Consider the following 17,687-nt stretch of genomic DNA (forward strand, 5'->3'; position numbering starts at 1 on the left):
AGACCAAAAAGATGCCACTACTCAGAGTAAAGAGCCTTTTCCAAAGTGAAGGGCAGACTGAGCTAAGCAATAAATGCCAACACCAATCTCAAGAAAGCAGTCTTTGATCTAGAAGGCAATCAAAGGGCTGAGTGAGTCTGAATGTGCCTGATTTATAAAAGTAAAGCATAGTACAAACGTGAAGACAGAAAAAGCATAGCCACATGATGAGAAGTCTGATTTTGATCAATTAAGCACTGAGGTCCCTGAGTAAGAATTTACATCAAGAGCCAATACACAATCATAAAAACATGCATATATATAGCCGAAACAAGTTTCATCAAAAATATACTAATATTGTCTATTTCATTTTTTAAATGTCACAACCCACTAAATCTATTTCACAATCCACTAATGGTTCAGAACCTACTTTTTGAAAAACACTGACCCCTAGTCACTGAAAATTATGGCAAAGTTTCAACTTTCATTCTGCAAATAGTCTCCTATGCCACTTTCTGGCCTATGTTACTGTCACTTTCTCTGGCAAATGTTTATGTTTCACAGGTAACGATGAAGGAAAAAAAATTTTTTTAAGGCTGCACTCAGCATATGGAAGTTCCCAGACTAGGGGTCAAAATCGGAGCTACAGCGGTCAGCCTACACCACAGCCCCAGCAATGCAAGATCCAAGCTGAGTCTGCGACCTACACCACAGGTCACGGCAACGCAGGATCCTTAACCCACTGAGCAGCGCCAGGGATCAAACCTGCGTCCTCATGGACATTCGTTAACCGCTGATCCACAAAGGAAACTCCACAATGAAGAAAATGTTTGCATTTTATATGTAATCATACAAAGTATTCACATCACTAACAAATTCTAATACACAGGAACTTCTATTTCAGCCACTAAGATCAAATGTACAAACCTTAAGTTCTCTTGAAGTTTAAACACTGAAGAGACCTTAGGGCAGCAGTGTACAAGAACACAACTGGATTGTGCTTTGTCTCTAAGGGTTAGGACTTGGGATACTCAGCATGGATTTTTCCTAGAAACATCCTCAATTCTACTGTGCTTGCCCTGTCCAATGCCTGAAATGTCATGTGCTTCATTTAATAAGCATTAATCTGTATGAGGCTATTTTAACTGCAGTGACAGCAAAAATGCACTTACTGTGGCAGCCAGTCTGTTTCTTCAGGACTCTACAACAGTCAGGGGAGGAAAAATTGAAAAGTTTGGGTCTTAAAGGGGCAATGAAATAGCAAAGTCAGTTCTTGGGTGGTTCAGCCACTTAATAGTTTGCCTCTGGCATACATTTAACCTATCAGCCTCAGCCGACACATAAAAACCTGAGGACCTCTAAAAACTGCATCGCCCATAGTCCATCAACCTGTCTCCTTACACTTTTCTTATTATCAGAGGTCCTCTTCCCCCGGGCTCCATCACCCAAATGGAATGCTCAGCTATATCACATATACAAATACCTAAAAACTACTACAATAAATTCAAAGAATTATACATTCAGTGACCAAAAACAAGAAGCAATCTAACTTTTCTAAACATTTATGAACCACTGCTTTAACTCTTGTTACCCAAGAAACCCAGCACCAAGAGTAATCACCAAACTTCGTTCTTTGGGTGGCAATCTGCTAATTACTGAACCAGATACAGAATACTCCTACAAACTGGTTTACCTGTAAAATAAGAGTTTAAGAAAGTATCTTGAAACTTAAGTGGCAAGGATCATAACCCAGGGGCCTGGGTGCAGAGGTAGAAAATGAAGAGTACTTTGTAGCAACTCCTGTCTTTAAGAAAAAAAAATCACATGACTTTAAATTTCTATCCCATAGTATATTCAAGTTGGTTGAATATAAGACGACCACCACTTCTCTCTCTAATTTTCAAGTGAAAGATGCCCCAAGAGAATATAATCCCAAAATGATGAGCACTGTATGTCTCCACGTTCCTCCCAGGTCTCAATTCTGACTCAAGCTCTAAGATTAAAGTAGGAGAGCACTGGACCTGGAGTCAAAGTATCTCACAACTAGTTTACTGGTTATTAAGGCTCTGAAGTCATTTAAACTCTCTTAGTTCTGATTCTCAGTTTTTAAAAATGTATCAACTTGAGGGCATTTCACAGAGTCAAGCTGCTAAAGCCAGAGCATACAAGTAAAAGGATACTGAAACCTGTAAGAACTTTTTTTAAGTGTAGCGCAACTCTCATTTTTCCAGGACCCAAAAGTAAAGTGACTTGCTCAGCGTGACAAAACAAGTTTAAATCCTTTGTATGAAAAACCAAATCCAGGTATTTTTCTTTTGCGTCGAGTGTTATATATAATCCCAAACTGACTTTTAACAGGAAATTTAAGAATAGACATGTTTTATTCCTAAGGCACACAATATGACTGTAAGTCAACAGAAAATAATGTAGGTGTTTGCCAGCCTATTAACAATTTGTTTCAGATAATGGAGAGTTGAGCTCTAAATACCTGCGTTCTGGTCCTGGTTCCTGTTTTTTTGATCGACTAAGCGTCCTAATAAAGATTCTCTAATAATCAACAGGAGTCACTTGATCTAGAAACTATGAGAATCTAGCTTAGTATCTGAAAAATGACTAAATATACTCATCCAAAGTGTTAACAAATTAGATGTATCACTACTTTCAACCTAAAAATTTAGCAGAAAGTTTCGTAGAATAATCAGGTGCAGCTAAGACCTGAAATAAATGCTAACTTTTCAAGGTTTACACATAGCGTTAGCTAAACACCACACAACTCACAAACCCTGATGCTTCCAAATACAATGCATTGATTCTGGTCAGCTATCTTATAGGCACAGTTCCCACCTGCATGAGTTAGTGCAGATGTAGTGACTCAACAGTGAATGGCATCTTACCTGAGATGGGCCCCAAAGAGTGAAAAGCCTTCCCTTACTCAGTAGCACCTCATCTAGAAAAAACTTCACCTGGATTCATGTTCTTTAAGTTAAACTACTACTTCACCTTACCTCCATATCCTAATGCAGACTTCAGACTTGGGGAAAGGGGGTGTATAAAGGGAGAGCCGAGCGGATGTTAAATTTTAAAAGCGAGGAGGTTCAAATGGCTTAGAATAGGAAGAAGCCTGGGAAAATTAGGAGTTTCAAAAGTCCCACATGCTGGACATGGTAGAGAACACGTGGTGAGCAGGCACCCAAGGGTGGGGGGGTGGAAGGGAGGATGTCCGGAAGCAAGGAAACATACTTGTTCATTCTAAATGCCCAGAACAAGGCCGATGAGCTAGGTAAGGGTCGGAAAAAAGTAGTGTAGCCCCAAGGTGGGGCTCTGTCAAAAGCCAGAACTCTTGAAGAGCACATGCAAGAGGGCCAGGCCCAGTAGCAGGAAGCCGCTCCTGAGGGACCCCGGGCCTCGGCGAACATGGCGGCCTCAGCGACAACCGGGCTCCGGCCGCAGACCGAATGGAGCCGGCCAATAGGACTCCGGTCCACTGCCCATCGGACCCGGCCGCGCCCTCTCCCATCGCCCTCGGGTCAGGCCGCGCACGGGGCTAGCGGCGTGGGCCCAGCCCGAGCGGCCACTACGCTCTGTGCCTCCCCGCCCTGGGCCGCCGAAGGCCACGCGAGATGCCGGACCGCGAGCCGCGGGGTCAGGGGGCGCTGAGACCGATCCTGGGCGGACGCCTGCCCCCCACCGTCCCGCTCGCTTTACCTTGGCCTGCGACCGTGCTGGCGCCCAGGCCAGACAGGTGCAGGTACCGCTGAGGTGCGCGGAAGGCACATACTCTTGGTGCAGCCGGTTGTTGGCTGTCTCCCACACTCGCAGGTGACCGTCAGTAGAAGCTAAGGCGAAATAGGCCTGGTTTTGCGGAGAGAAGGCGCAGGGTACCCCCGCGGGGGACAGGGGGTCGGCAACACCGCCGCCACCCGCCGCCATTGCTGCTCTGACTCCGCGGCAGCCACGTGTTCGCCCGTGCGCAGGCGCACCCGGGAGGGGCGGGGCCTGGAGGGAGGAAACGGGGCGGGGGGAGCAGAGGGAGTGGTTCTGCTAAAAGCTGGCCAGCTTTGGGCCCACCTACTCGTGTACGGTGGCCGGGTGGACCCGGTATTAATTTGTACTGGGGACTGGGGTTAGAACGTGACTGAGGACTCCAAAGCAGGCCACATTTCTTTAAAAAAAGAAAAAGATTTGAGGGTTTTGTTTTGTTTTATTTTGTTTTGCCTTTTCTAGGGCCGCTCCTGCAGCATATGGAGGTTCCCAGGCTAGGGGTCAGATCGGAGCTGTTCCTGCTGGCCTATGCCACAGGCACAGCAACGTGGGATCCAAGCCACGTCTGCAACCTACACCACAGCTCACGGCAATGCCGGATCCTCAACCCACTGAGCAAGGCCAGGGATTGAAGCAGCAACCTCATGGTTCCTAGTCGATTCACTAACCGCTGCGCCACGACGGGAACTCCTGTTTTGTTTTGTTTTTAATTAAATAACACGACTGAATGAAATGTTTAAGAGAAATGTTCATTTATAATTACGTGATTGTGACAACTATGTTCATTTTTCCCTCTCCACTCTCCGGCTACAATCATGTGTACACATATCAACAATTTACTGAGTCGTAATAGTGTTAAAGCAATGTGGTGGCGACTATTCCGTCTTCTTTCTTCAAGATTTAGCCCATGTTACTGCACCAAATAGACAATTTTTAATGTCTGTCTGCCTAACATTTTACCCAGTCTATGCATTCTGATTCAAGAAATGCCACTTGGGTACTCTTCAGTCTACACAGAGCTATTGATTAGCAGGAAAAAAAAAAAAAAAAACAACAACAACAAAAAACACACTACCCTCAGGGCTATGGGAAGCTAAATCTTTTAAAAGTAGGGAGTTTCACGATAAAACTTGCATTTTTTGCGGGGTGGGGGGGGCGCTGCATTTGCGGGATATGTAAGTTCCCAGGCTAGAGGTCTAATTTGAGCTACAGGTACACCACAGCTCATGACAAGCTGGATACCTAATCACTGAGCAAGGCCTGGGATCAAACCCTCATCCTTATGGATCCTAGTTGGTTTCGTTTCTGCAGCTCCACAACAGGAACTCATAAAATCTGCATTTTTAAAAGGGCTCTTGGATGCTAGATGGAGACCTTAGAGGGGGAAGAATGAAAACGAAAAGATGAGATAGAAGAAGGATGGAGAGATGGACTCAGATGAACATGGTAGAGGTGGTGAGAAGTGGTCCAATTCCAGACATAATCTGAAGTTAGAGCCAACAGGACTTTCGAAATGGATTGATTGTGAAGGATGACTGTAAAGCCTGAGTAAATAAGCGAGTGGTGACACCGTTAGCTGAACTGGAGAAACGGGTTTCCGTGGATGGAAATCCAGACTTCTGTTCTGGGGAGTTCCTGCTGTAGCTCCTCAGGTTAAGAAGATGACATTGTGTCCATGAGGATGTGGATTTTGTCCCTGGCCTTGCTCAGCTGGGATCTAGCATTGCTGTGGCTGTGGTGTAGACCTGCAGCTGCAGCTCTGCTTGGACCTCTAGCCTGGGAACTTCCATGTGCTGCAGGTGCAGCCATAAAAAGGAAAAAAAAAGACTACCATTTTGCACAGTTAAGTTTGAAATGCTTACTAGACATCTAAATGCTTACTAGACAGCTTACTAGAGCTGTTCAGTAGGAAGTAGGATATATGAGTAGATCACAATTAGATATAAATTTTGGATGCATTAGCTGTTTGAAACTATGGGACTGGTCAGCTCATGTTGGGTGTAAGAATAATAGAGAAAAAAACTTAGCTTCAAACTGTGCCAATCTGTCAGGAATAGGAAGAGGGAGGATCCAACAAAGGATATTAAGAAAAGATAACAATGAAGTGGGAAGATCCCAGGAGAATGAGATACCCTGGAAAACAAAATTTTTATCAGGATTTCAGAAGCAAGACATAAGCAAAGCCATGTCAAATGCTATCAGATGAAGACTGAGAAATAATCAATGAACATGACAATATCAAAGTCACTAGTGACTTTTCAAAAGCATTTTTAGTGGAGAGGTAGGTGAAAAAATTCATTGTAGAGAGTTGAGGAGGAAAAAGGAGCTGAGAAAGGGCAGAAAAGTACAGACAACTATTTCAAGGATTTTTGTTATAAAAGAACAGACATGAGTCTGCATTAAGATGATCTGGGAAGTTCCCTTTGTGGAGCAGCAGAAATGTCCGACTAGTATCTTGAGGATGCAGGTTTGATACCTGGCCTCACTCGGTGGGTCGGGGATCTGGCGTTGCCATGAGCTGTGGTGTAGGTCACAGATGTGGCTCAGATCTGGCGTTGCTGTGGCTGTGGTATAGGCTGGTAGCTGTAGCACCAATTCAACTCCTAGCTTGGAAACTTCCATATGGTGAGGTACGGCCCTAAAAAGCAAAAAATAAATAAATTTTAAAAATTTAAAAAAAGGTCTGAGCTAGAGTTAATAGATTTGTTAGTCATAAATATGCAAATGAAAATAAAATCTTATTTTGCACTTATAATACATCAGGCACTTTGCAGCTCAACTCCTTCTAGCTCCCAGTATCCAGCCCGTCCTCCTACCCCACTGGACCATCAATCCATTGATCCTACAGTCTCTTCATCAGTCCTCCTCCCTCCTCCCTGATGGCTACACTTCCCTCTTAGCCTAAACTCTGTCATTACAACCCTCAACTCCCTTGCCTTTTTCCTGCATCACAGTCCTTCCTTAGTAAAACCACAAGCCTGGTAAAATCTAACTCTCCACCCACAAGCAGCTGATGTGACTAGAGGAAAGCCACCGCCACTTTGTTATGACTCTTAGCTACTTTAAATTATTACATATATTTTTTTGTCTTTTGTCTTTTTAGGGCCTTGGCATATGAAGGTTCCCAGGCTAGGGGTCCAATCGGAGCTACAGCTGCCAGCCTACCCCACAGCCACAGCAACGCAGGATCCGAGCCACGTCTGCAACCTACACCACAGCTCACAGCAACACCAGATCCTTAACCCACTGAGCGAGGCCAGGGATTGAACCCGTAACCTCATGGTTCCTAGTCGGATTTGTTTCCGCTGCACCATGACGGGAACTCCTACTTTAAATTTATGATCACAATTTCACATGGAAAGTCAATGCTGCCAAGTTATCAAGTGGTTGTTCTCTAATCCATTCATCTTCCACTGTCGTAGACATTAATTCACATCTTCTATTTCTCCAGACCTCCTCCTCCATCCTCACTCTCAGTGGATGACTTTGCTTACTATTTCGTGAGAAAACAGATGCAATCACAAGAGAACGTCCACACGCTTCCAGCACCACAGAGTCTACCCACTTGTGCTCCATCTTTCCTAGCCCTATGGATGAACTGTCTGTGATCTTGGAAAGGCCACCCTTCCACATAGGTTCTAGATCCCAGCTTCTTTTGCCCATTCAAGGATATTATTCCAAAAAATCTTTCCTCTTCCTACCAGTGTCAGTTTTTACTTCTCAGCTTAATACTTCTCATCAACATATAAACATACTGTTATTTCTCCCATCAAAAAATAGGATTCCCTTGACCTCTTGACCCCTCCAATTACTGTCTCAATCTTTTCTTTCCTTTAAAATAAAACATAAAAAAAGTAGCCTCACTGTCTCAATTTCTCTCCTCCAATGGGACTTTTAGCCTTACCTGCCACTACACCAAAGCTCTCCTCAGGGTCACCAGCAGGTGCCACACTGCTAAATATGTGTCCATTCTAAGTCTACTTCTTCCTAGACCTGCCATTAGTATGCTTATCTTCCATGGCCATGATGTCACACCCTCCTTGCTTTCTCTTACTTCTCTAGCTACTCCTTTTTTGCGGGGGGGTGGGGGCGCGCACCTGCAGCATACAAAAGTTTCCCCAGGCCAGGGATCAAACCCTCATCACAGCAATGACCTAAACAACAGTGACAATGCAGGTTCTTGACCCACTAGGCCACTAGGGAACTCCGCTGGCTACTCTTCTTATTTGTCTCTCGTAGATCTTCATGTCCCGCTCTCTAAAATCATGTTCCTTGGGGCACTACTTCTTTACCTGTGCATGTGACTTTCCAGAATAAAGTCTACATTATCCAGCCTTCTTTGCAACAATGGTAAGCCATATGACTATGGGCCAGTACAAAAATACCCTTGAAGTGAGAAGGTATGCAATTCTCCATTGCTTTTTTCTTAAACCCTGGAACTCAAATGTAATGGCCAAAACGGAACCATCCATGTTGGACTTCAAGGAGAAAATAACATGCTGAGAGGTAGGGCAGGAAGATAGAAAGACCTAGGAACTCTGAAGCATTATATATACCCTGGACCAAATCCTCTGGACTTCTATACAAGAGGAAAAAAACTTCCCTCTTGTTTAAACTACTGTATTTTGGGTTATGTCACATGCAGCTAATTGTGCTCCTTCTTTTATATGCTTTGCCTAAGTTGGTGACACTGCCAGCCACTCAGTTAGTCACTGTAAAAAGCCAGAAATCAACCCTTATTATTATCCAATCCCACATCTTACTCCCATCCAAACACATACACACATCTGCTCAATCAGCAGATTTCTTTTTTTTTTTTTTTTGCAGATTCTATTTTCTCTCTTAAATAATTCCCATTCAATTTCCCCATCTCCATCCAATTCTACCATCTCTGTTCCTGTTTGAGCCTTACATCTCTCACCTGAACTGCCACCCTGCCTTTCATCGGACTCCTTTTCTCCAGGCTACATTTCTACATTTTTACGACCTCTGCAAATCTTAAGTCTGACCATTCTACCTCTCAACTTAAAACCCTTCACAAGCTGGCTGATATTTATGGAAGAAATTCTAGGAGTTCCTGTTGTGGCGCAGTGGGTTAAGAACTGGACATACCCATGAGGATGTGGGTTCGTTCAATCCCTGGCCTCGCTCAGTGGGTTAAGGCCACAAGCATTGCCACAAGCTGTGGCACTGCCACAAGCTAGCACGAGAACTTCCATATGTCACAGGTAGGACTGTAAAAAGAAAAAAAAAAAAACCCAAGCTTTTCACTTTTAGGTCCTTAGTATTTCCATATATATATATATATATGTATATTTTGTGTGTGTGTGTGTGTGTGTGTGTGTGTGTGTGTGTGTGTGTCTTTTTGGGCCGCACCACCCACAGCATATGGAGGTTCCCAGGCTAGGGATTGAATCAGAGATATAGCCACTGCCTATGCCACAGCCACAGCAATGCCAGATCCAAGCCTACACCACAGCTCACGGCAGCACTGGACCCTTAACCCACTGAGCGAGGCCAGGGATTGGAACCTGCGTCCTCATGGATGCGAATCAGACTTGCTTCCACTGAGCCACAACAGGAACTCCTCCATACAAATTTTAGAATCAGCTTATCAATTTCTACAAAAGTCCCAATAATATCCTGATAGAGATTGCATGAATTTATAGAGCAAATTGAAGAGAACAGCCAACTTGACATTATTGAGTTTACTAATGCATGCACATGGAATATTTTTCTATTTATTAGGTTTCTCTTAATTCCTCTCTACACTGTTTTTACTTTTCAGAGTACCTCTTGAACTTCTTTTGCTAAACTTATTCCCAAATGTTTTATTCTTTCTGCTGCTATTGCAAATGGAATTGTTGTCTTAATTTTCAGATTGCCCATTGATAGTTGTAGAAATACAATTGATTTTTTTGCATATTGATTTTGTATCTTATGACCCTGCTACACTCATTTATTGGTTTTGGATTTTTTTTTTTTTTGGTCTTTTTAGGGCCACACCCACAACATAGGAAGTTTCCAGACAGGGGTTGAATCAGAGCTGCAGCTGCCAGCCTACACCATGGCCACAGCAATGCCAGATCTGAGCCACACCACACCACAGCTCATGGCAACTCCGGATCCTTAACCCACTGAGTGAGGCCAGGGATCGAACCCACATCCTCATGATCCTAGTGGAGTTTGTTAACCACTGAGCCACAATGGGAATTCATGGTTTTGGAATTTTTTGTGACTCCCTTGAGATTTTTCTCTATGTCATCTGTGAATAAAGATACTTTTTACTCCTTCCTCTTCAATGCCACTAGTATTATTATTGTTATCATTAACTTTATAGAACTAGTTAGAACATCCAGTAAAACATTGAGTAGAATTGGTGAGATTGAACAGTATCGATTTGTTCTCAATCTTAGGAGAAAAACATTCAGTCTTTGATGCTTAGTATCAAGTGAGTCATGGAGGGCTTTTTGGTACATTTCCCTTACCAAGTTGAGGATATTCCTGGAGTTCCCATCATGGTGCAATGGTTAATGAATCTGACTAGGAACCATGAGGTTCGGGTTCGATCCCTGGCCTTGCTCCATGGGTTAAGGATCCGGCGTTGCCGTGAGCTGTGGTGTAGGTCGCAGACACGACTCGGATCCCCCGTTGCTGTGACTGTGGTGTAGGCCAGCAGCTGTAGCTCCAATTAGACCCCCTAACCTGGGAATCTCCATATGCTGCGGGAAGCAGCCCTAGAAAAGGCAAAAGGATTAAAAAAAAAAAAAAAAAAAAAGTTGAGGATATTCCTTTCTATGTCTAGTTTGTTAAAAGTTCTTTCTTTTTTTTTAAGTCATAAATGGGTATTGGGTTTTGTTAAACTTTTTTTGTATCTTTTGAGATTATCACATTTTTAATCCTTTATTCTATTAATATGACATATCAGATTTATTGATTTTTTGAATGCTAAACAAATCTCAGAGTTCCCTGGTGGCTCAGCAGGTTAAAGATCTGGGGTTGTCACTGCTGTGGCTCAGGTCACTGCTATGGCATGGGTTTGATCCCTGGCTCAGTAACTTCCACATGAATGGGGCACAGCATAAAAAACAAACAGAAGTTTCCACTGTGATGCAGTGGGTTAAGAATCCAACTGTAGCAGCTCAGCTCCCTGCAGAGGCTTGGGTTTGATCCCTGTCCTGGTGCAGTGGGTTAAAGGACCCAGCATTGCTGCAGCTGTGGCATAGGTTGCAGCTGCAGCTTGGATTCAATCCCTGGCCTGGGAACATCCATCGGCTGTGGGTGTGGGCCATAAAACAACCAACAAAATACTAATAACAAAAATAAACCAATTAGTATTACTGGGATAAATCTCATTTGATCATGGTATATAATTTTTTTATATGTTGCTAGACTCGCTTGGCTAATATTTTGGGTTTTTTATGTTTCTTTTTTTAAATTTTTATTAGAGTATTGTTGACTCACAATATTGTGTTAGTTTCATGTGTACAGCAAAGTGAATCATTTATACCTATACACATATCCATTCTTTTTCAGATTCTTTTCCCTATCTACAGTAGAGTTCCCTGTGCTATACCTTTGTTATGTATCTATTTTATATACAGTAGTGTATATGCGTCAATCCCAAACTCCTACTTTATCCCTCCCCCCACCCCATGTTTTCCCTTTGGTAACCATAAGTTCAATTTCAAAATCTTTGAGTCTTTCTGTTTTGCTCCTTTTTCTTTTGTTTTGTTTCGTCTTTTTAGGGCCACACCTTCAGCATATGGAGGTTCCCAGACTAGGGGCCGAATCAGAGCTACAGCTGCCAGCCAACACCACAGCCACAGCAACACGGGATCTGAGCCTTGTCTGCGACTTACACCACAGCTCATAGCAATGCTGGACCCTTAACCCGCTGAGTGAGCCCTGGGATCAAACCTGCATCCTCATGGATGCTAGTCAGATTTGTTTCTGCTGAGCCGCGATGGGAACTCCTGTTTTGTTTTGTTGGCATCATTTTGTTCTTTTTTATGGCTGAGTAATAGTCTATTGTGTGTATGTAGATTTGCTAATATTTTTGTAGGGATAGATAGAATCTGTCATGCTTTGGGACTGATAAGAATTAGTTAAGTTAAATTATTAGTAAGTAAGTTGGATGAAGGGTTGGAATGTGGGCCTGGGAAAGAATTGGAAGATCATAAAATACAGATATGATTAAGAGAGCAGAAGCCAGAACAAAGGTGTTATGCAGAAAACGAGGAATAGATCAGCCTCTGCGGTGTGACGTTTGCAGCAATCCATAGTGAGTGATGATGCTATGGACATTGACAAAGACCAGGTTATAGATTGCTTTGTTTTTGTTTTTGTTTTTGTTTTTGTTTTTTGCTTTTTAGAGCTGCACCTGTGGCATCTGGAAGTTCCCAGACTAGGGGTTGAATAAGAGCTGCAGCTGCCAGCCTACGTCACAGCCACAGTAACACGGGATCTGAGCCACATCTGCTACCTATACCACAGTATAGTAATGCCAGTTCCTGAACCCACTGAACGAGGCCAGGGATGGAACTAGCATCCTCATGGATACTAGTCAGGTTTGCAACTTGATGAACCACGATAGGAACTCTGAGATTGTTTGGTAACCCATATATACGAAGCAACACAGAATTTCTTTTTTTTTTTTCCTTATGGCCACACCTGTGGCATATGAAATTTCCCAAGCTAGGGGTCGAATTGGAGCTGCAGCTAGCCTATGCCACAGCCACAGCAACCCCAGATTTGAGCTGCATTTTTGACCTTAATGCCATCCTTAACCTACTGAGCAAAGCCAGGGATCAAACCCAAATCCTCATAGACACTATGTCGGGTTCTTATCCCACTGAGCCACAACAGTAACTCTGAAAATAATTTTTTAAGAGGAAAAAAAAAAGTGATTCAGTCACACAACCTGATTTCAAAACTAACTATAAAGTGAAAATAATCAAGACAGAGTGAAAATGCAAGTATGGACACATAGAGAAATGGAACAAAACCAAGAGTATAGAAATAAATTTTTAGGGAGTTCCCATTGTGGTGCGGTGGAAACAAATCTGACTAGTATCCATGAGGATGCCAGTTTGATCCCTGCCCTCACTCGGTGGGTCAGGGATCTGGCATTGCCATGAGCTATTGTGTAGGGCACAGACTTGGCTTGGTTCCTGCATTGCTGTGGCTGTGGTGCAGGCTGGCAGCTGCAGCTCTGATTTGACCCCTAGCCTGGGAACTTCCATATGCCATGGGTGTAGCCCTAAAAAGCAAAAAAAGAAAGAAAGAAAGAAAGAAAGAAAGAAAGAGAGCGAGAGAGAGAGAGAGAGAGAGAGAGAGAGAAAGAAAGAAAGAAAGAAAGAAAAAGAAAGAAAGAAAGAAAGAAAGAAAGAAAGAAATGTTTACATTTATAGCTACCTGATACAGACAAGACAATTCAATGAACAAGGAATAGTTTTTTTCATAAACAGTACTGGGTGAATTGGATATCCACATGAAAAACATAAATATGTACAAAATTTTATATAAATATAAATAAAATATATAAATCAATGATAAACAACAATTAAGAAATCCACAAAAGCCAATAAGCGCATAAAAAGATGCTCAACGTCATTAGCCATTAAGGAAATGCAAATCAAAACAATGAGATACCACTTCATTTCCACGAGGTTGGCTATAACAAAAAAGACAGACAATAACAAGGGCTGGTGAGGATATGGAGAAACCAGGACCCTTATCCATTTCTCATGAAAGTGTAAAAAGGTACAGCTTCTTTGGAAAAGAATTTGGCAGTTTCTTTAAACAATTAAACACGAACTTCCTATGCAACCCAGTAGTTGCACTTCTAGATTCCTACCCACAGAAATGGAAACATATGTCCACACATAAGTTTTATAACAGTATTAATCACAGAGCCCCAAACTGTAAACAACCCAAATGTCTACCAAGCAGTGAATGAATAAACAAAATATTGTAGTTCCAAACAACAGACTATCATTTAGCAGTAAAAATTATTGTTATATGCTATAATATGGATGAGACTCAAAAACACACATAAAAGAAGCCAGATGCAAAAAACTATATATGGCATGATTCCGTTTATATGAAATATCCAGAAAAAGGCATATTTATAGAGACAGAAAACAGATCAGTGGTTGCCTGGGGCTAAGAGTGGGAACAGAGATTAATAGCAAATGGGCAAGAGGAAATTTTTTTGGATGATAGAAATGTTCCCAAGGTTTGGGTTGTGGTAATGGTTGCACAACTTTGCAAATGTACTAAAAGTCATTGAATGGTTCACCCCTGATGGATGACTTTTTGGTATGCAAATTATACCTCAATGAACCTTTCCTAGACACTTTAATAGTAGGATGCTACTAATAAATACAAAAACTTATAGAGCTAGAAAACCGTCAATGAAAGTAAAACTGGTATCAGTATGTTTTTCCAATTAAAAAGCTTAACGTGGTAACTTTGATGGAGATACTAGGAGCCTTCAGACTTAACAATTATCAAAACTATCATCATCAATACTGGCACGACCTAACATCATGTAATTCCTGATAGGATGGGATAAAACCTCATTTCTGTAGTATTTTTGCCAAAAATTCATATTCCAAATCTAATTAGAAGGAAACATCAGACAAACCCAAAGTGAAGGGCATTCTATGAAGAGAATAGCCTGCATTCTTTAAAAGTGTCGGGGTCAAGAAATAAAACCTGATGGGTTGTCTGTCCCAGATTAAAGAAGGCTGAAGAGACATGACAATTAAAGGAATGTGTGATCCTGGATTGAATCTTTTTTTTTTTTTTTTTTATCTTTTTGCTATTTCTTTGGTCTGCTCCCGCAGCATATGGAGGCTCCCAGGCTAGGGGTCGAATCGGAGCTGTAGCCACTGACCTACGCCAGAGCCACAGCAACACGGGATCCGAGCCGCGTCTGCAACCTACACTACAGCTCACGGCAATGCCGGATCCTTAACCCAATGAGCAAGGGCAGGGACCGAACCCGCAACCTCATGGTTCCTAGTCGGATTCGTTAACCACTGCGCCACAACGGGAACTCCCTGGATTGAATCTTGAACTGGAAAAGTACTATGAGGGATATTATTGGACTCAGGGACAAAATTTGAATGTGGTCTATAGATTAGACAATAGTATTATAGCAATGCTAAATGTTCTTAATGCTTAATCTGTATGGTGGTTACATAAAAGAATGTCCTTGTTCTTAGGAAATATTCCCTGAGATACTTAGGGGTAGAGGAGCTCAGTGTCTTTCAGATGCCTCCAACCTAAAACATTTTAATCACAAACAAAAATTCCAAGTAGTCTTAGAATGACAGATCGAAATAACTTGACTTCTGCTTCTTCATCTTCACAACTGTTTGCTATCACTGTTTATTTTTAATATTCTGTTTTAACACAGGAATATGTGGTTACCACAGGGGCTGGCAATGTGACTTATTTTTGAATGATTCTGAAACTTTAGGAACTTAAAAAAAAAAAGAACTCTTGTATATCCACATGTATCAGGGCCAACTATATAATTAGGAGTTCTTGGAATTAACTTTCTTATCAAGTAATAAAAATGTGCAAAATTGGAGCATACATACATACATACACACATACATACTATGTGGTTAAAACTCAGTGAGGAGTTTCCTGGTGACTGGATGGTTAAGGATTTGACATTGTCACTGCTGTAGTGCAGGTTCCATCCCTGACCCAGGAACTTCTGCGTGCCCAGGATGCGGTCAAAAAAAGAAAAAAAAACAAAACAAAACAAAAAAAAAAAAACTCAGTGATAGGCACAAGGCTTGTTTAGAACTTGAGCCAATAAAATATGGTGGTGGTGTGGGGGGAGCAGTTCCCACTGCAGCGCAAAGGGATCAGCAATGTCTCTGCAGCACCAGGACACAGGTTCAATCCCTGGCCTGGCAAAGTGGGTTAAAGGATCCAGTGCTGCCAAAGCTTTGGCATAGGCGGTAAATGGGGCTCAGATCTGATCTCTGGTCTGGGTCCTCCATGTGCTGCAGGGCAGCCAAAAGAGGAAAAAAAATTGGGGAGAGAGAAATATTTTACCATCAACATTGTTCAGCAGAAGTGACACCTGGTGAATAGGGGTTGGACTGGCTTTTAGCTGGTTTTGCATTGGTTTTGAATTGTTCACAGACAGTACACCTCTTAAGGGCCTGGATGCTGGACAGAGAGCTTCCACCACACTGATCTCAATATACCACTGGATTGTCAATTCCCTGGGAGCTAGAATTACTGCCATCCCCCTCTCCAATCTCTGTGCCCTCAGCCCAGCACAACGCATGACACACAGTGGATACGCAACACATATTTATCAAATAACTGCATGAAAGAGTGTATCATAGGAGTAGGGAGGGCTTCAGATTTAGGGAGTCAAATTTGGTGGTGGCTAAAGCAAATAGAGGGGAAATCCATAGGACCTAACCATCGATGGGAGTTTGTGAGTGAGTGTCTGTCTGTACCGGGAGAGAGTGTTACAGAAGAGAATCACAGATGACCTGGAGCTTGCTAGCCTGGAAGTAATAGAAAACCATGTGATTTTTAAACTCATATAGGGAATACAGGAAGTCTAGCATTTCAGGACACTAGACTAATGGAACAAAGATGGAAATGATGACTTGGTTCAGTTTGGACCATGCTAAGTGTGAGGTGCCAGCAGGTTAATCAGAGATGGTGTCTCGTAGACCGCTGGAGACACAGATTTTATATTTAAATTTTTTTGTTCAAATGATACAAGTGACCTAATAGTTTCCCATTGTCTTTTTCAATAGCGAACATTGCTTCCTCTACTTTATCTCTAAGTAGGCTTTGAGCAGATCTAGGAACATTACACCAGATTGCAAACATCCTGTTGACAAACTGTAGGAATATAACACTTTTTGTTTGTTTTTTGCTGCATCCATGACATGCAGAAGTTCCCCGGCTAGGGACTGGAACCCAAGCCACAGCAGCTACCTAAGCCCTTCAGTGACAATGCTGGATCCTTAACCCACTGCCCCACAGAAGAATTCAAGGACCATAAAACATTCTTTCCAAGTGGGAATTGCCTAAGCTAGCTAGCATTCACTTGTGAGCAAAAATGCTAATTGCCTTCAAATTCATTTTCCCCTTCTTCAATATTAATAGAATTGCAGATTTTTGGCAAGGTTGATATTCAGCCAAAATAAAGACTAAATCTCTCCGGAGTTCCTGTCATGGTTCAGTGGTTAAGAATCTGACTAGTATCCATGAGGATGTGGGTTTGATTCCTGGCCCTGCTCAATGGGTTAAAGATCTGGTATTGCCATGAGCTGTGGTGTAGGTCACAGATGCGGCTCGGATCCCGTGTTGTTGTGGCTGTGGTGGAGACCTCCAGATGAAGCTCCGATTCGCCCCCTAGTCTGGAACGTCCATATGCCACAGGTTCGGCCCTTAAAAAAAAAAAGAAAAATAAAAAGAAGAAAAAAGACTACATTTCTCAGCTTCCCTTGCTGCTAGATCTGGCCAAATGATTAAGTCCTGGTCAATGAACTGTGAGCAGTGTGTGTGTTTTAGGCAAGTGTTTTTAAGGAAAGAGGGCTTGAACTTCTTCCCTCTTCTCCCTTGTTATTGCCTGGACTTGGGGTGTTAGGGCTGGAGCTTAAGCAGCCATCCTGACTTACAAGGTAAGGTTTAGAATGGCGTCCACACCCAGGGGTACCTGACGGGTTGAGTGCCATCTTAACTCTAAATTCTCTACCTTCATTTATAGCCAAACCGTGTCCTAACTAATACACAACCTTACCAGATAATGCGGATTTACTGAGCACAAACAAGAGTCACTTAATTAGGCAGGATATCTTAGAGTATGAAAGCTCACAACAGTGACACTTGTATATGCTCTTGCTAAGATTTTACTATTGTTTACGCTCATCCATAATCTACAATAC

At 42.4% G+C, this 17,687-nt stretch overlaps 1 protein-coding gene across 1 annotated transcript in view; it reads right to left on the reverse strand.

Annotated features, from left to right (window-relative positions):
- The window catches only part of WDR43 (WD repeat domain 43), a 47,560-nt gene extending 43,603 nt beyond the window's left edge, over positions 1-3,957 (reverse strand). Inside the window, exon 1 of the mRNA XM_021087672.1 lies at positions 3,685-3,957. Within this exon, the coding sequence (XP_020943331.1) occupies positions 3,685-3,909 (225 nt within the window). The 5' untranslated portion in view covers positions 3,910-3,957. The remainder of the gene's footprint in view (positions 1-3,684) is intronic.

Source organism: Sus scrofa, chromosome 3, assembly GCF_000003025.6.
Source record: "Sus scrofa isolate TJ Tabasco breed Duroc chromosome 3, Sscrofa11.1, whole genome shotgun sequence".
Taxonomy (NCBI): Eukaryota; Metazoa; Chordata; class Mammalia; order Artiodactyla; family Suidae; genus Sus; species Sus scrofa.